Source organism: Zootoca vivipara, chromosome 10 (assembly GCF_965207765.1).
Source record: "Zootoca vivipara chromosome 10, rZooViv2.hap1.1, whole genome shotgun sequence".
Classification (NCBI taxonomy): Eukaryota; Metazoa; Chordata; class Lepidosauria; order Squamata; family Lacertidae; genus Zootoca; species Zootoca vivipara.
Window position 1 is genome coordinate 10,858,685 of NC_142593.1, and position 19,045 is coordinate 10,877,729.

The window sequence follows — 19,045 nt, forward strand, 5'->3', positions numbered from 1 at the left end:
CCCCCCCCCAAAAAAAACCCTGAAAAAGTAGTCTTAAATTGCATACCTTCCAATTTCCAGCAGAGACTGATTTTACTGTCAAACTGAATTATGATTAGAATCTAGTTCTCTAAGGACTCTTTGCTATCAGGGTTCAGAGATTATATAGTTTTGTAGCAAGTCCACTGGACCAGTGTGAGGTCTAGGTTTTGGGGGTCCCTCAGACAAAGTCTACGCAGCCTTTCTCCCTTCAGTTTGCCATTGCTAATGTCTGCTCACTCGCCCAGACAACTAGCTGGCAGACAAGGCATAAGTGAGGAAAATGAATATCTGTCGCAGATGCTTCCCAATCAACACGCTTTGATTTTATTTTTGCTTTCTTACACTTGCTTTCTTACATCTTGCTTTTTCACACTGACGTTAAGTCTCCTTGCAAATCATTTTGGAAAGAAAGGCAGGACGCAAACACTTCAAATAAAATAAAAACCCCTAGTTGCTTTTATGCATGGGTTTATGGGACCCAGGTGGCGCTGTGGTTAAACCACTGAGCCTAGGGCTTGCTGATCAGAAGGTCGGCGGTTCGAATCCCTGTGACGGGGTGAGCTCCCGTTGCTTGGTCCCAGCTCATGCGAACCTAGCAGTTCGAAAGCACGTCAAAATGCAAGTAGATAAATAGGAACCGCTACAGCGGGAAGGTAAACGGCGTTTCCATGTGCTGCTCTGGTTTGCCAGAAGCGGCTTTGTCATGCTGGCCACATGACCTGGAAGCTATACGCCGGCTCCCTCGGCCAATAATGCGGGATGAGCGCGCAACCCCAGAGTCTGTCACGGCTGGACCTGATGGTCAGGGGTCCCTTTACCTTTATAAATAAAATGTGTATCATGCTCTTTGACGCAAAGGTTCAATAACAGTTGGACTTGCTGAATGTTAAGAGCAAGAATGCTGCAACAGCTGGTGGCAGAAAATGTGCCTGTTTAGATTTATCTAATCCTTCATTAAACAAATTCACTTAAAATGGAGTTTTGGACAGAGTCTGAAGGAGTTTATAGAGGAAATTAGAATTTAAGAGCAAGTTTAGTTGTTGCATTTTTCAATCCCCGTTGGCAATGCAGGCTGTCAGCTTGTGCTTGTGTTTATGCCTGCATTGTGCATATAGGTACCAAGGAAGCCCTGCTCTTCTTCTCCGGCTTCTGTAATCACAGCAGCTGGAGAAAGCACTCAGAAAAGTCTGAAATTGCCTGAGTATCTTAACACGTCCTTGGCATACTTCTGAAGTTGTGCTGCTTCAGGACAAGACTGGATGTGTATCCTAAGCTACATTTTGCAATTCTTAGTTGTGAAATCCAGCTGATGAAGCAAGTGTTTTTGTTCTTCTTCTAAATGAGACCTTGTAGAAATAATTAACTAGATCTCTGGGAAGACCGGGGTTGGGGGGGGTACTTTTATTACCACAAGAGGAAGGAAGGGAAGTACCAACCAAGCAAAGAAAGCTGTATCAAACTAAACATAGTACAAATGCGCATCTGGTATTTGACTACATCAATGGGCCAACTCCAATACTGCACCTATAAATTGAATCACAAGAAGGAGAATAGCATAGGTAAGATGTTTCTTGCCGTGCAGATGCAGGAAAGAGTGTGATCCACACAATATTCTACATTCCCATTCAAGGGCGTAGCCAGGATCAAAACTAGGGGGGGGCAAGCCATGATCATTCAGGGGCGGGGCCACAAAGTGGGAACGTGGGCGGGGCTACAGGGCCAGCTGGCCTGACGACATCGTGGTGGCGGCAGCGGCGGCAGCGGCCACCTTGTGCTTCTGGGGCTGGCAACGGCGGCGGCTACCCTGCTTGGCTGGAGAGGACGGGAGGGTCGGGCAGGCAAGAGGGGGTGACAGGGTGGGCGAGGGCAAGGGAAGGCACGGCCGCATTCACGACGGCTCCGAGGCGTTGCTGCATATCAGCATAATATTTCAACCATGTTGTGGGTTCAAGCCCCACCTTAGGAAAAAATTCCTGCATTGCAGGGGGTTGGACTAGATGACCCTTGTGGTCCCTTCCGACTACAATTCTATGATTCTATTGATATATTGCCATAGCATATGCATCATTCTGCTTTCTTGAATTGTCCTACTCCTAGGCATAGCAGCCAACTCCTAGAGGCCTAGGTGCCTCCCCCCCCCCAAATACTAGCAAATACCGTATGTGAAAGAGTCATCCCCCCCATGTTGATGGGCTTTCTAAGTGGGGCTTATCTGCCCCCCCCCATATTTTATTAAGAATGGAAGAGGGAGGGAAGGAAGGAAGAAATAGAGAGAGGGATAACTCATATTTGTGGGTGCCTCTGGGTGACGCTGTGATGCTGGAACTCTGCAGCAAGAGGACGGGAGGGTCGGGCAGGCGAGAGGGGGTGGCAGGGCGGGTGAGGGCGAGGGAAGGCACGGCCGCAGTCACGACGGCTCCGAGGCGTTGCTGCATATCAGCATAATATTTCAACCATGTTGTGGGTTCAAGCCCCACCTTGGGGGAAAAATCCTGCATTGCAGGGGGTTGGACTAGATGACCCTTGTGGTCCCTTCCGACTACAATTCTATGATTCCATTGATATATTACCATAGCATATGCATCATTCTGCTTTCTTGAATTGTCCTACTCCTAGGCATAGCAGCCAAATCCTAGAGGCCTAGGTGCCTCTCCCCCCCCCCAATTACTGGTAAATACCGTATTTGAAAGAGTCACCCCCCCATTTTGATGGGCTTTCTATGTGGGGCTTATCTGCCCCCCCCCCGTATTTTATTAAGGATGGAAGAGGGAGGGAAGGAAGGAATAATAGAGAGAGGGATACCTCATATTTGTGGGTGCCTCTGGGTGATGCTGTGAAGCTGGAACTCTGCAGCAAGAGGATGGGAGGGTCGGGCAGGGGAGAGGGGGTGGCAGGGCAGGCGAGGGCGAGGCAAGACAGGGCCGCAGTCTCGATGGCTCCGAGGCGTTGCTGCATATCAGCATAATATTTCAACCATGTTGTGGGTTCAAGCCCCACATTGGGGAAAAATTCCTGCATTGCAGGGGGTTGGACTAGATGACCCTTGTGGTCCCTTCCGACTACAATTCTATGATTCCATTGATATATTACCATAGCATATGCATCATTCTGCTTTCTTGAATTGTCCTACTCCTAGGCATAGCAGCCAAATCCTAGAGGCCTAGGTGCCTCTCCCCCCCCCCCAATTACTGGTAAATACCGTATTTGAAAGAGTCACCCCCCCATTTTGATGGGCTTTCTATGTGGGGCTTATCTGCCCCCCCCCAGTATTTTTTTAAGGATGGAAGAGGGAGGGAAGGAAGGAATAATAGAGAGAGGGATACCTCATATTTGTGGGTGCCTCTGGGTGATGCTGTGAAGCTGGAACTCTGCAGCAAGAGGATGGGAGGGTCGGGCAGGGGAGAGGGGGTGGCAGGGCAGGCGAGGGCGAGGCAAGACAGGGCCGCAGTCTCGATGGCTCCGAGGCGTTGCTGCATATCAGCATAATATTTCAACCATGTTGTGGGTTCAAGCCCCACATTGGGGAAAAATTCCTGCATTGCAGGGGGTTGGACTAGATGACCCTTGTGGTCCCTTCCGACTACAATTCCATGATTCTATTGATATATTACCATAGCATATGCATGATTCTGCTTTCTTGAATTGTCCTAGGCATAGCAGCCAACTCCTAGAGGCCTAGGTGCCTCCCCCCCCAAAAGAAATTACTGGTAAATACTGTATTTTAAAGAGTCCTCCCCCCCCATGTTGATGGGCTTTCTATGTGGGGCTTATCTGCCCCCCCCGTATTTTATTGAGGATGGAAGAGGGAGGAAAGGAAGGAAGAAATAGAGAGAGGGATAACTCACATTTGTGGGTGCCTCTGGGTGACGCTGTGATGCTAGAACTCTGCAGCAAGAGGAAGATACTGGTACGCCTGTACAGGAGCCTTGCAAGCAGCTTTCTCTCTGCTTGATTTACAGCAGGCACGTCCAACAGGTAGATTGTGATCTACCAGTAGATCACTGGATGTCTGTGGTAGATCACTGCTAGATCACTGGCACCCCTAAAAAAAGCTCACCCAAATTTTTCCTCCTCCCTAAAAAAAGCTGAACTATGACCTGAAGCCCTAAACAAAAATGGGCCTCCCTCCCTCCTAAAAGAAGCTCAACAAGTTTGACCTAAACCCCCCAAAACAGGGCTTCCCTTCCTTAAAAAAACTCAACAGCTTTGACCTGAACCCCCCAAAAGGGGGTAGATCACTCCCAGTTTTTAACTCTGTGAGTAGATCAGAGTCTCTTGGGAGGTGGCCACCCCTGATTTACAGTATACAGATGCAGGAGGAGGGGCAGACTGGAACACCAATGCTTTTTATAAACATCACTGTGTCTATCAAAGCTACAGCCCCCCCCTTCTTATTCACTTCCTTTTAGCCTTGCAGGGCCACCTTAGTCAAATTGAATCCTCTGCACCCTCATTAAATCGCCAATAGAACTGTTAATGCGATCCCTGAATGCCCATTAACAACTCCCACTGAATAACAATAGGGTGAATAGGGTGGACCTTGCCTGAAGGGATATTCTGCTCCATTGTCTTAACTGCTTAAGTACTGGTAGCCACTTTGCTTTATTTATTTGATGTGTTTTTGTTACAGCTGTGTTCCCGCCCCCAGCAAGTGGAGAGCTGCTCTTGCTAAAGCAAAGCCCTTTCCACTTCAGTTTTTGGAGGGGCAAAGTATTGGTTATGGTCTGTAAAATACAATAATTTTTTGCTTCTAGGGGGGGGCAGCTGCCCCCTCCTGCCCCCCCTGTCTACACCCATGTTCCCATTGCCCAATATAAGACTCACATAACCTACTTCCTTTGGTGTGATAGAATCTACAGGTGTTAAACAATATATTTTTTAGCAGAGTGTATTATTTTAACTTCCCTTGTGCAACGTCTCAACCCTTGCACAGTCAAGAGTTTGCTAGACCCTTAAAAATGTAGTATAAACACCAACAATTAGGAAACTTGCCTGCGAAGGCTCCAATTGGAGACCAAAAGTGTCATGGGCTTTGAAGACACTCAAACTCAGGATGTAAAGTAGAAATGTGCTAAGAGGAAGGCACGCTCGGCAAATCCACACCGTGATCAACCCCTGCCTGGAAACTAATGTCCCCACTGTGGAAGGATGTGTGGATCCAGAATTGGCCTCCACAGTCACTTACAGACTCTTTGTGAAAACCGTGTTTATGGAAGACAATCTTACTCGGCTACGAGTGAAGAGACACTGGAAGATCCCGGAAAAGGTGAACCAGGCCGTGGAGAGTCTTGACCTGGGAAACATCTAACGATTCTAATCATTCTGCAATACCAATTCCACGCACCATTTCCCAATGAAAGCATCAAGCAGAACTTCAACAGTAGTGTCCATATGCTTATATCGTAGCAGGAAGTGGTAATACGATGGAATCACCATGAGCAAGCAAACAACTGCAAATAGAACCTGGGACGAAGCAGGAAGCAGCATTACGTTTGTAATCTGATCAGCTGGATAACTAGCAGGACTAAGTCATGGCGGCACCTGATGAGCTATAATAAATCACATTAAGCAGCCCAAGGGCAGTTCTTACCAATGTACTTACGGTGCTAAGCCCTTTGGCCTAATTAGAAGACACACAACAGCTACAGGGATGCAACATTATTTATTTCATCAGCTTGGTATATTAAGAGTGAGCCAAGTTGCGGGGTAAATCTTCAACACAGATTCCAAGGTCACAAACAAGATGCATATAGAAATGGCAGAAAAAATCATTTAACAAGATTGGAGTTTGAAGGGACAAGAGGTCATGTTGTTCAGCGATGGAATTGTACATTCTATTCATTTAAAGAATTCAGTTTTATAGCTTTGTTTGGATTGCCATGTTCCAAAAATTTGATTTTTATTCAAAGCAAAGAAAGGGAAATCGCCTAAACCAGGGTTTCCCAAACTTGGGTCTCCAGCTGTTTTCAGACTACAATTCCCATCATTCCTGACCACTGGTCTTGCTAGCTAGAGATTATGGGAGTTAGTAGTGAAAGAATAGCTGGAGAGTCAAGTTTGGGAAACACTGGCCTAAGATTTAGAAAGTGCCACTGTGTTACTAAGATAAACTCACATACTGTGTGCATTACTTCCTACCAAGTTTGTATTTTCTGCTGGTCAAACAATGAAATGTTTTATATTATTAAAGCATTAACAAATATCTATCCCTAACCGTGTACTTCGTATTCTGCAAGATTACTATAATCTACTGGTGAGATGGCTTACTTGGAAATTGCATCCCTATCCTGAAAAGTGTAGATCTGAAGAACTGTAAATAAAAAGCTGGATTATTTAAAGAACCAAAACTAAAGATAACATCCCACCAATCCAATGATTTTTTAAAACACAGATCGGGAGACATACATCAACACAGCATTGATTTCTTGATGGAAAAACAGTGTTCTAGCCTTAGTATGGTTAAATCCCGCAGATTGGGGGTCCGTTCGCACCCTGAAAAATTATGTAAATAGAGGCACGCTTCTGCGCCTGCACACACGGCGAAACCCAGAAGTATACACCTCCGGGTTTGCCGTGGCCGTAACCTGAAGATTCTGTATCCAGAGGGATACATAAGTAGAGGTAAGACTGTACGCACTCAAATATACAGCACAAATAAACCAAAGTTTGGCAATATATTTTGATCCGGAAAATGTTTCCGAAATGTCATTAAAGCTGTGGTAATGCTCATATTTCCTGTAGCCACGTACGAAAGAAAAGACATTGGGGACTGATTCTAATGACTGACGTAAGAGAAGTTGCTAGAAGGGCTGGTTTTAAACCCTGTGTGCACAACTTGCAGGATGTGTATGGCTCTTGCAGGCTTCCATGCCGACATCACTGATTTCTGCTTCCAGTGCGCCCCTTCACCCCCCCCCCCAACCATACAATGCTGCCTGTGATGGGAGGAAGGCGCGCAGTTTCCCATCCTCAACACAAACCTTTTTGGTGTCCTGACCTCTCTTGCCATTCAGCTCCTTGGGCTCGTGCACAAAAGTTGTTGAAGCAAACGCAATTTGGTGAATGCAACCTGCAGGAATGGATAACAGCACCCTCTGACTTACCCGTAGCTTGGCAGAAGAGGAAGAAGGTGGTCTGGGCACCCACGCGCCGGATCTGGTCACTTAGGAATGGTGGCATCAAGGTGACTGTGGCAAAATCTGCGCTAGACCAAACATCAGGCTGGGGGCTGATGGATGGAGGACGTGAGTCACTTTCCATACAGGACAAAGAAGAGGAACCAGTAGGAGGGAAAGTTATGGGAGATGAGGCTGTGGCAGAAGAGGACAGAACAGGAAAAAGAAGAAGAAAAGGGCACTAAGGAAAAAAGTTCTAAGAACATGCCAAAGAAATAATTTGCAAAGGAGGGGGGAAATGAGCAGCGAACATTTAATCAAAAGAAAGTTCCTTCTTATTTCTGTTTTGAGACTATAAAAGCAGGAAATCACACCTGTTCAAATCTTACAGCAAGAAAACCCGCTAAGGCTTCTGGGTTGTTGTTTTTTTAAGACAAGTTATTATTGCTCAAGGACAAGGCTGAAATACAATGAACTTCAATATTTATTTCCTTATTTTTTCATATATACAGAATCAAAGATAGAAAAATAAAAGCAAAAATGAACCATACAAAATCTAGAACACTTTACACGAAGATCGTGTGCTAGGGAAATATTTCAACAGGAACAAAGAAAAGGGGAAAAAAGGAGTTTTGGACATGTTGCCTACTCAGTCGTCTCTATTTCTAACCATATTTACATGAGACACAAAGACAGCGAGGGACAAGGATTTTAAAAAACTGTACAGCACAAAGGACTTTTACAGACAAATAGTGCCGTTGTTGAGTCCCAGGAGAGATAAAAGTGGTTGACCCTTTGGGCAGTTTTCTGCTCTCCTCTGGTTTCTTTTCTCCAGTTGCCTTTTTGGAAAACATTGGTGGAAGTTGTGAAGAAACAGTGAAAATATTTGGCAAAGTTGATTATGGGGGCGAGAGAGGCTGGAGCCCTATTGCTTCCCAACTGTGGGGAAAAGTTTCAAAATGCATGACATCCTCAACAGTCTCTTTTGAGAGGTCCATCGCATCTTTGCCAAGGTCTGCATTGTATCTCTGAAACATAAGCCTCTCACACTGCTGTGGTACAGTGACTACTGTTTGTCCACAATGATCCCCTTTTTAAAACCTTAAAACAAATCCATAAAATCAGTTACTGTGGCAGTGGTCCAACTACATCTTTTTAACATCTTTTTTCTAAAGCTAAACTCCCCACAACCCAAAAATGAACATTAAGCTCTCAAAATGATCACCACATCAACGCCTCTAAAAAAAAGGGGGGGGGAGACATTTAACCGAAGCTTATCCCTGAGAACCTTATGCAACTCTAGAATTCATCATATTCTAAAAAGGTACACAAACAGTTTTGGAAAGATCCAACATTTCTTTCACCAGCTAAAACTACCAGACAAATGCATTAAAATCACTAGATGCAAAGAAATGTCCCAATCTGGACAAAAAGGCTATTATTTACCAATCTGATAAACTAAACATCATTTCCAATTTGGAATTAAACTGAAATTAGATTTTTAATGGCAGTTAAATACGTGCAGGCAGGTGCTACTGAAATCTTTTTTGGTATGGCTCTGCAACAAGAGTTAATTTTACCTTCTATGAAAAAGAGGGATTAATCAAAATAGTCAGTATGTGCAAGTGTTAAATTATCCTTGGCTGGGGAGTAGGGGGAGGGAAGCTTAGAAGCTCACCATGTGAAACCGTAACTGGCCATTTAAAATAAAAAAAGAAACACATTAGAAATAAGTGTGAAACAGAACCGTTTTCAGAAAATTCGAGATCTCTCTCTGCTCCATCCAGGTGTGAAATGACAATGTGTCACTTAAAAAAAACTGAGAACACGTAGCCCTTTCTGGCCCAAATCTAAAATGTTTGAAAACAAACAATTCAGAATGACAGTACTTTCATTAGGGAAGGTGGGGTCTTTCTCCTTTAATCCCCCTCAGCATCTGAGTCAGCAAATTTGAGTTCGCACTTAACATCAAAAGGTTTGTCCTTGACTTCTTTGTAAGACTGCGAATGGTCCTCATCGTGTTGAACGTGACCGTTTCCATAGTCGGCTTCAGTCTCATATCCCGTGTCATGTGCTGGTTTTGGGTGCTCCCCGCTTTGGGTCAGCAGACTGCCTGGCTCCACCAGGGTCTCCTTCACGCTTTGCTCACAGTCAGAGAAATCGGCCTTGGGCTTCTTCTTCCCGAGTAACATAGCGGAACGGAACTTCAAACACTGTTCCGGTAGAAACCCTTTGTAACAGTTGTAGGCAAACAGGCACAGGAAGAGCACAAAAAAGAAGAGAAAGAGAAACATCAAGAGGGAGTTATCGTTGGACTTCAGAAACATGGTCTTTGCAGAGACCTCAGGAGGCGAGTTCAAGAGCTCGACGTCAGGTGCAGTGCTCATTAGGGCGGGGAAAATGGGATTTGTCACTATCCTGGACGTTGTGACTGGTACAACCGGGCTGGTGGAAGTGTGAGCGGCTGAGTCTTGGGTAGCGACAGTCGGCATTTCGGCTGCTTCCGCGTTGCGTTCCGTCGGTGTGGTTGTCTGGGTCGGGCTCAGCGTGGTGTGCTGGACTTTCCTCAGTTCCAAAACATGTTTCGCCAACACCTGCGAGAACTTCTGGTTCTTCACTTTTTCTTCCGACAGGCACTGATAAACGCCGCTGTCGCCCTCGGACAAATTGAAGATCAGCAGCGCCTTCTCCAGCAGGCGGTACTTTGGACTTTCCAGCTTTAGCACATCGTCCTTGAATTTCCAAACCACCTGGGCCAGGTTGGACTTCTGAGAACATTTTAGCTCTGCAGTGCTGCCATGCTTGAAAATGTGCTGCAGAGAATGCTCTCTTACTTTATCTGGAACAGCAAAATAAATGTAAACGAGAACAGAAATGAGTTTTCTTTTTGGTGTGCAGCGCAGGCCAATTCAGCCATGCAGGCATATACTGGAAAAAAAACTATCAGCTCACAACAAGTGTCACGCTAGCCTGAAACAACAACACTTATATACGCATCACAGGGTACAACCTACAATGGATGTGGCAAGCTATTTGTCTAGGAGAAAGTGGTGGCATTCCTAAGTATCTATGGAACTGCTTGCTAAGTTGCTGTATTCCAAAGATGGAGTGCATCTTGTGCAATAAGCATATGTTTTGTGCATGGGGGTGAGGGGAGTAACACATGAATGGTGCTCTAAGCCTTAAGTGTTAAAAGATTATGTTCAGTCATCACAGGTACACAGGCTCATTCCAATAAAAGAAGCACACGTGAAATTGTAAGGGGGGGGGGGCAAACCAACCCAGAAAGTGTGAAAGCTCAAAAAATGAATGATCCGAAGAGTCATAAACACTGCAGAAATATTTAAGTTCAACTACCTTTCATCTGAAATACTGCTTTGCGTTTAAATTCTTTTGCAAGAACACACAACCGCCTGGTTCACACAACACAGTAAGCCAAACTATGGTTTTCTGAGACCATAGTATCTTCTGAGTCTGGCAGGATTCCATGTGTGCAACAGGGATTGCCAAACAGCTTTCTGTAACTCACACATGGTCTTTGACCGTAAGAAGCTCTGAGTCTATGAAGCTTTAGATCATGTGCCCATTGCAAAGAAAATACTTGGGAGTTCTACTCCACCAGGCCTTTTTGGTGGTGGCTCCCCACTTATGGAATGATTCCCCAGGGAAGCATGCCTGGCACTATCATTGGCTACTTTTAGGCACCAAGGAAAAAAACCTTTACAGTCAGGCTTTGGGCTTTAGATAGTCTCTTTTGGTAGACGTCAATGCCTTTTTATGTATATCACTGCTTTTAGCTTTTATTTGGTTTAACTCTGCACTGGTTTTAATTTTCGTATTGTAAGATGCTTTTCAGCTTTCCCTTTCGTTAAAAAAAAATTACTAAAAGCCCAATAAATAAATAAAAAAGACCAGAATCTCTATTCAATGTATTCACACCATATTTTTTTCATTAATATGGCAGCAATAGCAACAGCAACTCTTTGCAGAAAATGTGCTGTTATGGCAAGAAATCCCACGTGTTGCAGCCAAACTGCTGACTGGGGTTGGTTACAGGGAACACTGTTACTCCCTCATTTAAAACAACTTCACCGGATACTGGTCCATTTCCAGGCACAATTCAAATTGCTGGTTATGATCCACAAAGCCATATGTGGCTTGGGCCCAGGCCACCTGAAAGATCGCGTCTCCCTGTGTGAACCTGCTTGGGTGCTAATACCTTTGGGTGAGCGCCTTCTCTCGGTCCCATCAGCATCACACCTAGTGGTGACACAAGAGATAGCCTTTTTTCTGTGTCTCAAGAGAGGTTGGACTGGCTCTTTTGGCCAGTTTTCTCTTTGTCCTATTCAGACAGGCATTTAGAAAGTGGCATTTTGTCAGCACAAACTGTTTTAACTGCTGGTTCTAATTGTGCCCTGATGTGTTTAAATTAATGTTTCTATTCTATAACGTTTTAAAATGTAGGGCACTTTGAATCCCAACTTGGGGAAAAAGGTGGGATATCACTATGTAGTTGTTGTTGTTGTTGATGATGATATTCAATGGTTTGAGGCATCATCTCTGGGCATGCAAAACTTGTCCTTTTGGAAGGCCACACCCAAAAGCATTTTCAGTCAGAAACATAACTTTAGACATTAATATAGTGGCACCTCGGTTTTCGAACGTAATCCGTTCCGGAAGACCATTCGAGTTCTGAAACGTTCGAAAACCGAAAACTCAATACTGAAGCCTCAATACAGGAAACTTAATATGGAAGCAGTGTGGCATGTTCAACTTCCGAGGCGTGTTCAAAAACCGAAGCATTTACTTCTGGGTTTACAGCGTTCGAAAACCGAAGTATTCGTCAACGGAGACGTTCGAAAACCAAGGTACCACTGTACAGTCATACCTCAGGTTGCGAACGCTGCGGGTTGCGTGTTTTCGAGTTGCGCTCCGTGCCAAACGTAAGTACCGGAATGGGTTACTTCCGGGTTTTGGTGCTTGCGCAAAATGACACCACGCGCATGTGCAGAAGCGCCGAATCGCGTCGCATGCGGCAACGTGGCGCTGCAGGTTGCAAACGTGCCTCCCGCATGGATCACGTTCGCAACCCGAGGTATGACTGTACTGATTTTATAAACCCCATGACAATTCAAGGGCATAAAGAGTCTTTTAAAAGGCAATTTACTAATTACAATAACAGCTACCAGAGGGGTCACCAACATGTGCCCTCAGAGGCCTTCTCTGAGTTCTGGCCCCCTGCCCCTCCGTCCTTCTCCTGAGAGAAGCCTCCTTGAGCCAACAGAATACTTTTTTGAAGCCTAATTGTGGCATGGAGGAAAGGTTACAGCTAGGGAAGAGTTGCGGCACATGTGAGGTGGCCATAGACTGTGAATTGGCCCTATTTGGGGGGGGGGAGAGAAGGAAAGCAAAAACAAGCCAAAAATAAAAAGTTTTTTTTATTGTAACAAAAAACTACACATTAGATAGAAGCGGTGATACTGAACCAAGCAATTGTGTGGAGGAGCTCAGCCCAAATGTTTATTACGCTTATTATTTCCCCACCTCTTTTGGAAAGAAAGAAAAAGCTTACCAGCAGTACAAGAAGAAGCATCACCACTAATATTCTGAATCCAGTCCCTACAAAAGTAAACAGAGAGTGCAAGAGTCAGTACATTTATCATCGTCTACCCATCCAACCCTCTGTGTGCAAATCTCTCCCCACCTGCAAATCTGTTATCTGCCTCCCTCCAAATGCCTGGAAAGGCAGCGCTGGCAGGATTTGATAATATCCAAACAAGTGACGCAGGAGAGGGGGAGAGGAAGGAGCTCAGAAGCGGTTGGATCGCCTTTTTGCTGAAGGACAGCATTCCACAAAGTGACAAACAGACCCTTTATTTTAAATTAAAGAAGTTCTGCATGTTTGCAGCAGTTTGGAACCGGGGCCCAGTTCTGCTGTTCATAATGTTATTATTCCAGGGCTCCCTACAAAACCCCTTGAGAGACCCTCCTTAAGCATCCCCAGGAAGCTGGGCACAAAGACCAGGCTAGTACAGGAGCTGCCTACCAATAGCACCCTAGGCTGACAGCTACACAGTATTTGCAAGTCAGATCATCTCCTACTTTGCACCACTCCTCTGTGGCTTACCAATTAGGTGATCTGGCCTGCGGATGGAACTCCACTAGAGTTGGGGTGCGTCCCTAAATTCCTTCTTAAACAGAGATACTTTTGTTCTGTTAACCGCCTTGAGACCTCCGGGTATAGGGCGGTATATAAATCCAATAAAAAGTAATAAATAAAATACAGGAGGTGGTGGTGAGGAAGGGGCCTTTCCGCAGTGGGGTGTGCTACTTCAATATCCTTTGGGTGCCAGGTAACCTTTTCATTTTCCCAGGCTTTGAAAAAGTGAAGCCATTGCTCTTAACAGCTATGGGCGTCCCTTTTAAAAACCCGGCTGCAGACTGGAGCAAAGTGGCCGCCATGCTGGTCCACGCTCCCAGTAAACCTGCACTCAGCTGCCTGGCTAGAGAGTAGGGTGCCCCTGTGGACAATGTGACCGGCCGACAAGCCTGCCAATTTCATCAGCAGCCTCTTCCAAAATGGGCGCTCCCATCGGGAGAAGCTATCATTATCTTTGTTTTGGCTTTATGTATGCCACCTGAAGTGTTTTAGCAAGTACCGCTTAAAAACTATGAAATAAATATATAAAAGCAATACAAAGATGGGGTAAACAATGATTACAAAGATAGTTATCTATTGCAGTACCGGTATGCTCTGCAATGACAAAATATCTGTAACTATGGAGTTTCTGGTTGTTTTTGTAAGAACAGTAAGGGCAGGTTCGCATGGTTGGAAGATGAACAACTGGATATGGATCTAGCCAGCGGTGTTCTGGCTTGGGCAACTTGTTCTTTCAGAGCCTATGTTTGTGAACTTGTTTTCTTACACTTATATTCCACCAGTCTTCTACATTTCTTACATTTATATTCTAGGCCTGCTTAGCTTCAGCAAGGAGCCTTTCATGGGACCATGGGTTTTTCATACGTAAAGTAAAAATATGTGTAGATTCTGTTGGTATGCAGTAGTTATTATATGCTGGTTTTGAAAGGCAATTCAAAGTAGCAGCATTTAATTTGGGCTGTGTATTCTCTGTGCTGTGCCCCCCAAAGCCTGAACTCTGCACAAATCTATTCTGCATTATTTACTCTGCCCCTATTGATCATGCTAAGTGGCAAAGAACTCTGCCCTCCATGATTCAGTAGGAACTTTTTCAGAAATCACTTCTCCTTCTCCCTACAGATTTTTGAGATTTCTCCAAAGATTGCCCACACACTAGAAATATTAATATTAATTTATTATTTATACCCCATCCATCTGGCTGAGTTTTCCCAGCCACTCTTGTGGTACCGTGTTTCTCATATTATAAGACATGTCTTATATTTATTTTTTCCTCAAAAAAACACACTATGGCTTACTTTCAAGGGATGTCTTATTTTTTTTCTCCTCCTCCTGCTGCGGCCGGCATTGCTGCTGTGCCTATCACTATGTCTTATTTTTGGGGTATGGCTTATATTCCTTGAATGCTTAAAAATCCTGCTATGGCTTATTTTATGGGAATGTCTTAAAATATGAGAAACAGGGTACCTGTTTAGAACAAGAAAGATGACTTGTGAAAATCCTATGCATGTTTACTTCAATGCAAGTTCCACTGAGTTCAAAGGATCTTATTCCCAAGTAAACATGCATAGGATTGCAAGAAGAACAAGGAAAGCGGCAGAGGATTCTTCTCAGGGGGCTGCATTTTCTACCAATTTCAGCTGACAGTGTGCTCTTGCAATTATAGAATACACACAAAGAGAGAGAGGGAGAGAGTTTTGCATTCCTTAGTTGACCCACGTAAATATATACATTCCTCTACTTTGCAATACATCGGTGATTAGCAAACATCTCAGTGCTTTTACCTTTCGGTCTCCCTCTCTTTGAAGATATTGACACAGAGAGAGGCACGGGGATTCCAAGCACAGTACGGATCTCTTGCCAGGATGCAGTCCACACAGCTGGTGTATTTGTCACAAAACGCAACGGAAGACTGGACTACTCCAGCGTTGGACCCGGCATAGAGATACTGCTTGCCCTGCAGAAAACACAAGGGGGGTGACTTACAACTTTCTTTAGCATCTCACAGGAACAGTGCCTTTGGGACAGTCCAGAACAGGCTATAAAGCTCCCAGCAGAAATGACTGAATTCAACAGCTGCTTTCCCCACACCCCAACCCAATGGCAGGGTTGGGTATTCTTGCTGTTCTGGTATCTCTCCCCACCCCACCTCCCAGCACAAATTCTTACTCAGTCCTCCTACCTTTTTCGAAGAAAGCAACAGAGTCTGAATGGGCTCGAAGTTTGCGAAGAGTTGCGTTTCTTCAATGATATGCATTCCATTTTCATAGCCAATGGCTTTGTGAAGGGCTCCTCGGTCTGAAACAAAAGGGCCACAATTTGGTATATGTAAAAATCAAAATGAAAAACCAACACGCACATACTATAGTCCAGGGTAAGCAAGGCTTACCGGGCATGGTCCGGATAACTCCCGCGGAGATCCTCTGTGTTCCGGACCGGCGCAGCGCAATGCCAGAAATTGCTTCTGCGCATGCCCAGACGCCAAAAATCGTGCCTGCGCAGAAGGGATTTTTGGTGTCTGGGCATGCGCAGAAGCGATTTCCGACACCGCGGACATGCGCAGACGCAATTTTCGGCATCTAGGCATGTGCAGAAGCGATTTCCAGAGACACAGAAGAGAGTCCCTGCACCTTGCTGGTTTAGTGCAGTGCGTGGGGACTCGCTGAGTGAGCGGGCAGCTCATGGACCAGTTAAATGGCCTCTGTGGGCCACTTCTGGCCCATGGGCCTTAGGTTGCTGACCCCTGCTATAGTCTGATGTTTTCACCCTAAGGCTCCTGCCTGCTTCGCCTCATGCTTTTCATTGTGTGTTTCGCTATTCAGCTACCCAACCTTGAGCATTTTCATTCTCAATCCAACTTTCATTTCACCCTTTAATTCCATTTCCTCTCCTAAATTGCAGTCGTTTCACCCATTCTGAGCAGTCTGCTACCAGTCAGGTGAGGCAGTCATAAATGTATCCAAGTCCTGGGCCATTTGGAGCCTCAAAGGTTTAAAATGCAGGACTCTGATTTGCAAATATATGTTACGAAACTAGCTGGCTAGAGATAAGCCCCGATGTCACAGCCAATTCTTGCCAGTCTTAGAATCCGGGATGCTCTGAATTGCAACAAATATGTAGCCCATAAGCCTGGCTCAATGAGCTGAAAAGCCACCTTATCATAGTGCAATGTTGTCCAGTTCTCAGAGTGCGGAAAACTCACCTGTGCTGATGAACATGACATCATACAAAGTGCCATTCAGGGCTTGGACTTGGTCTACCACAATCTGTGTATATTTCACATCTCTCTTCACCAGTCGGGGCCGGTCTCCAATTGGGGTCACAGAGTCATCCATCAGAGGGTGGTCTTTGACAAACTGCAGGGTTTTGTCAGGTAAGTTGAGCGTAGTCGTGATGTTGTCTGCTCTAGCCTCCCTGTTTATACACTGTCCCAAGAAGAATGTATGTCACATGATTAGTGAGAGCTTTAAAAAGGAAGAGCAACAGGTTACTAATAAGCAAGATAGGGAAGCAGTTCTAAAACACTTAAGCATTGTTTAAAATAAAAACATTACAGCTGCTACCTTTTAAAATATGTATTTATTCACCGTGGGATAAGCCAGATTCTTATCTTTCTTTTAAGCAGAGGTGTGCTCATTCCATTGACAATCAAGAAATAAGCAAAGCGTCTGCGAAGTTTGTGCAGTCTCCTTCCATGAAGCCTCTGTTACTTGTCTCAAACATTATCTGATTGTATGAAGCAACACCCATGTATGGCAAAAACGTTAACAAGGAGGTTCCCACAAGTGGATGAAATTTTCCTAAACCATGCAAGTACTCTTTTGCGCAAGCTTTCACTTTATCTTGAAGTGGAAGAACGCCTCTGTTCTCAGTGGCTGAAATATATTTTGATGATGGAATGCAAATACCTTTATAGGGAAATTACACGTATTTTGGTCTTCTTGCATAGTGCAGTTGTTTTTTTTTTTTTTTGAGTTTTAAAAACAAACTTTATTGAATCTTCCATTAAAAACATTACAAATACATAAAAAGAAAAAATATCTGTACAACAAATCCACACATATAGGATCACTTCCCAACTCCTGACGTACTGCTTGATTCTCATATTCCCCTTAATCTTGTGTTGTCATTTCATTACAAATATCATAAACATATTACTTTCTTCATATCTTATAGCTTCTTTAAAACAAATCCCTGTACTCCTCTAGCTAAGACAGACCCTTAATTCCGTTTTAACATTCTTTTTTTTAAAATATTCCTCTACATATTCCCATTTTTTTATCAATTTTTGCTTCGATGTATTTCTTATAGCGGCAGTCATTTTGTCCAAGTTCATAAATTCGACTAATCTTATCTGCCATTCTGTTATTCCAGGAATCTCTTCTTTTTTCCACTTCTGACCTATCAATAAACGTGCTGCCGCACACCCATAAAGGAAGATATCTCTTCTATCCTTAGGAAGATTATCCGGGAGAAAACTTAACAGAAAATATTCCGGTTTTTTCTTAAAGGTGACCTTAACTATCTTTTTTAATTCCTCATAAACCTCTCCCCAAAATTTTTTAATTTTAGTGCAACCCCACCAACAATGCATATAATCTCCTAACTCACCACCACATTTCCAACAATTTCCGTCGGTAGATTTATATATTTTAGCTATCTTATCCGGAGTAAGGTGCCAACGATATAGCATTTTCAGCATATTTTCTTTAATTCCTTCGCAGGCTGTAAATTTCATTGTTCTTTTCAATAATTGTTCCCACTGGGCTATATAAATTGGTTTGCCTAAATCTCGTGCCCACTTAATCATAACACATTTTGTCCCCTCATCCTTTAATTCCCATTCCAGGAGATATTTATAAACCTTGGAAATTTGTTTGACCTTATTATCAATTATTAACTCCTGTAATTTGGATTTTTCTTTGGCAAATCCTTTAGCTTTGTGTTCCCTAAATAAACTTTGGATTTGCATATACTGTAACCAGCTAGCACAATTTGATTTTAATTTCTCATATGACTTTAAATTTAATTGGTCTCCATCTATTTCTATTAAATCTTGATAAGTTAGCCAATTCCCCTTTTTGTTTTTACCTCCCAGTGTTGTCATTTCTAATGGGGAAGCCCACCACGGGGTTTTAGGTTCTATCAAATCTCTGAATTCCAGCCAGTTTTTAAAAAGGGTTTTCTTTAACACATGATCCGAGAATTTTTTAAATTTGCTCTCCTCTCCCTGAACCAGGTAAGTGTGCCATCCAACCGTATTTCTAAATCCTTCCACTATCAAAATCTCTTCATCTTCTAAAGTAAACCACTCCCTGAGCCAACAGAGGCAGGCCGATGCATGATACAATCTGAGGTCCGGGATCCCCCAGCCTCCTCTTTCTTTAATATCCGTAAGTAATTTAAATTGAATCCTCGCTTTTTTCCCCATCCAAATAAATTTACTTAATTCCTTTCTCCAATTATTAAAGATTTCTTTTTTATCTACTATGGGAAGCATCTGAAATAAAAATAGCATCCTTGGGAGTATTGCCATTTTAATTGCTGCAATTCTCCCTGAAAATGAAAGTTTCAATTCTCTCCATCTCTCAATATCTTTTTTGACCTCCTTCCAAACTCTCCCATAGTTATTTTCAAATAAATTTATATTATTTACGCTAATTATAATACCCAAATATTTGACCTTCTTCACAATCTCCCACCCTATAACTTTTCCTAATTCTTCCAATTCATTTCCTTTTATATTTTTAAC

General features: G+C 43.8%; 1 protein-coding gene across 10 annotated transcripts in view; it reads right to left on the reverse strand.

Moving 5' to 3' along the window:
- Nucleotides 1-19,045, reverse strand: part of SEMA4D (semaphorin 4D) — a 147,114-nt gene that overhangs the window by 14,364 nt on the left and 113,705 nt on the right. For 7 of the 10 annotated variants that reach the window (XM_035099536.3, XM_035099540.3, XM_035099537.3 and 4 more), the window contains 5 exons: nt 16,496-16,718; nt 15,476-15,591; nt 15,078-15,250; nt 12,709-12,755; nt 7,603-9,975 (listed from right to left, as the gene is read on the reverse strand). In XM_035099536.3, the coding sequence (XP_034955427.3) occupies nt 9,056-9,975; nt 12,709-12,755; nt 15,078-15,250; nt 15,476-15,591; nt 16,496-16,718 (1,479 nt within the window). In that variant the 3' untranslated portion in view covers nt 7,603-9,055. Of the gene's footprint in view, nt 1-7,124; nt 7,332-7,602; nt 9,976-12,708; nt 12,756-15,077; nt 15,251-15,475; nt 15,592-16,495; nt 16,719-19,045 lie in introns of those variants that run through there. The other 3 variants (XM_035099543.3, XM_088652914.1, XM_088652913.1) reach the window with 1 other exon arrangement.